Raw genomic sequence first — 1,713 nt, forward strand, 5'->3', positions numbered from 1 at the left:
CTCCTAGTCTTACCCTTGCCCTTGGCCCCAAGAGCGTCGGTGCCTGGAGTGTAAGGGTCTCGTGGACGCCTTCTACGTGGTGTCAGCTGTGATGGCTGAGTTGTAGGAGCATCCTGCAACTGAGATGGTCCAATCTCCACCTGACCTGCGGCGCCAGCGCCAGCGCCAGCGTCGTCGTCGTCGTCCTCGTCGTCGTGGGCCACGTCCTCAAACGTGTCCCGCGTCGATCGCGAAGAGCTCAGTCCTGCTGTAGATGGTCCAACTGCACAAATGGGAGGCTGAACGTCCTGCTGCATACGAGGCACAGGCAGCTGCACGTCAACGCCCGCTAGAGACCGGCATCCACACCGAGCCGCTGCACGACGAAGACGACGTGATACCCTCTGTAATCGAAATATTAGTTAAAGACATATGTTATAACATACAAATAAACAAGTTTTCTGTTAGACATTGATACTCACTGATAGTAACGATAGCGTAGTAGTATCTGAAGTTCTCTGTGAGATACGCTCGAGTTCAACAACAGATACGAGCATAGAGTTTCCCTATCACAAGTTAAAACATTAGGATGCTCAAAACTAGACATAAAGCATTGAATTGAAATCTCTAATTTTAGTAAAGAAATAGTTACCACTCTATCAAGGATTGGAGCAGCCTCAATTTGGGACCCATGCCGAGCAGCTATGTCGAAAGCTGTGTCTTCGTCGTCTGACGATTCTTGCTCGGCGTAGTCTGCAGCTGTCCACTGTCCCTTCAGCTTGCACCTAGTCACACCAGAATACCAAATCAAATACCTCCGAAAGTTGTAGTTTGTGTGCGCCTGGTCATTCTCATAGTTAAGATCCCCCTGTTGTTCCCATTCATCAATGTAATCACGATGGTGCGTCTCGAAGTCCATGACCTTCTTCTGTCTCTGTCTGTCGAACCTGCAAAAGTTAGAACCATATATTAGTGACTAACTGATATTTCAATTATTAGTTAGAATAACAAGTGCATGTAGTAACTCACTTATGAAGTTCTATTGAAGTCGAGAATGGCTCCACCGGAAACTCCTGGCGCAATCCGAACTGTCGAGCAACTCTGTGGGGCAAGTGGTACTCAACAGCATAAAAACAGATGAGGGGACACCTCATGAGGTAGAGGTTCTCGTCTATTGAGCACATGCTGCTCAACTGTATGCTGGCGAAATATGGATCAAGATACGGTTGCCAAGTCACCTGCAAAAGTTTTAGAAAGCCCATGTAAGCACGCTGGTGTCGTGCAATAAAAGTAGAAATCACAAGTAAAAAGATAAAAGGAGACAACTCACCATCGAAGGAGTAAGTGCGTCGAGCTCGTTTGAGTACTCCACGTAAGCACGCTGGTGTCGTGTGAATGGCTCCTCGACCTGGTCCCAGCGGTAAGCAGCCGTGGGCTTAAGCCGATGTCCGGCTACCACGAACCACTCACGAGGAGGAAACTCTCTGGGTCGCCCGACGGGTATGTGTGCCCACATCCACAGCTGTAGTAGGTAGACACATCCACCTAAGCTGGCGGTCCTCGACGAACGACGACAAGCCTCGCAAAGTTGCCTGTACAGGAAGGCCAACACTGCTGAAGCCCAGCTGTAACCTCCGGTCGTATCCCAGTCAGTCAGGCAGGGCAGAAACATCCATGACGCGCTGTCGCCTGTCGCGTCTGGAAAAAGAACTGAACCAAAGAGATGGAGAATCC

General features: G+C 49.6%; 1 protein-coding gene across 1 annotated transcript; it reads right to left on the reverse strand.

Annotated features, from left to right (window-relative positions):
• Nucleotides 1-207: 207 nt before the first annotated feature.
• LOC118473086 (serine/threonine-protein phosphatase 7 long form homolog) lies at nucleotides 208-1,476 on the reverse strand. Its single transcript, XM_035961638.1, has 4 exons — nucleotides 1,310-1,476; nucleotides 1,009-1,217; nucleotides 795-926; nucleotides 208-262 (listed from the first exon to the last, which is right to left on the reverse strand). The coding sequence occupies exons 1-4, from the start codon at nucleotides 1,310-1,312 to the stop codon at nucleotides 208-210; spliced, it is 399 nt and encodes a 132-aa protein (XP_035817531.1). The 5' UTR covers nucleotides 1,313-1,476.
• Nucleotides 1,477-1,713: the final 237 nt, after the last annotated feature.

This window comes from Zea mays, chromosome 1 (genome assembly GCF_902167145.1).
Source record: "Zea mays cultivar B73 chromosome 1, Zm-B73-REFERENCE-NAM-5.0, whole genome shotgun sequence".
Lineage (NCBI taxonomy): Eukaryota > Viridiplantae > Streptophyta > Magnoliopsida > Poales > Poaceae > Zea > Zea mays.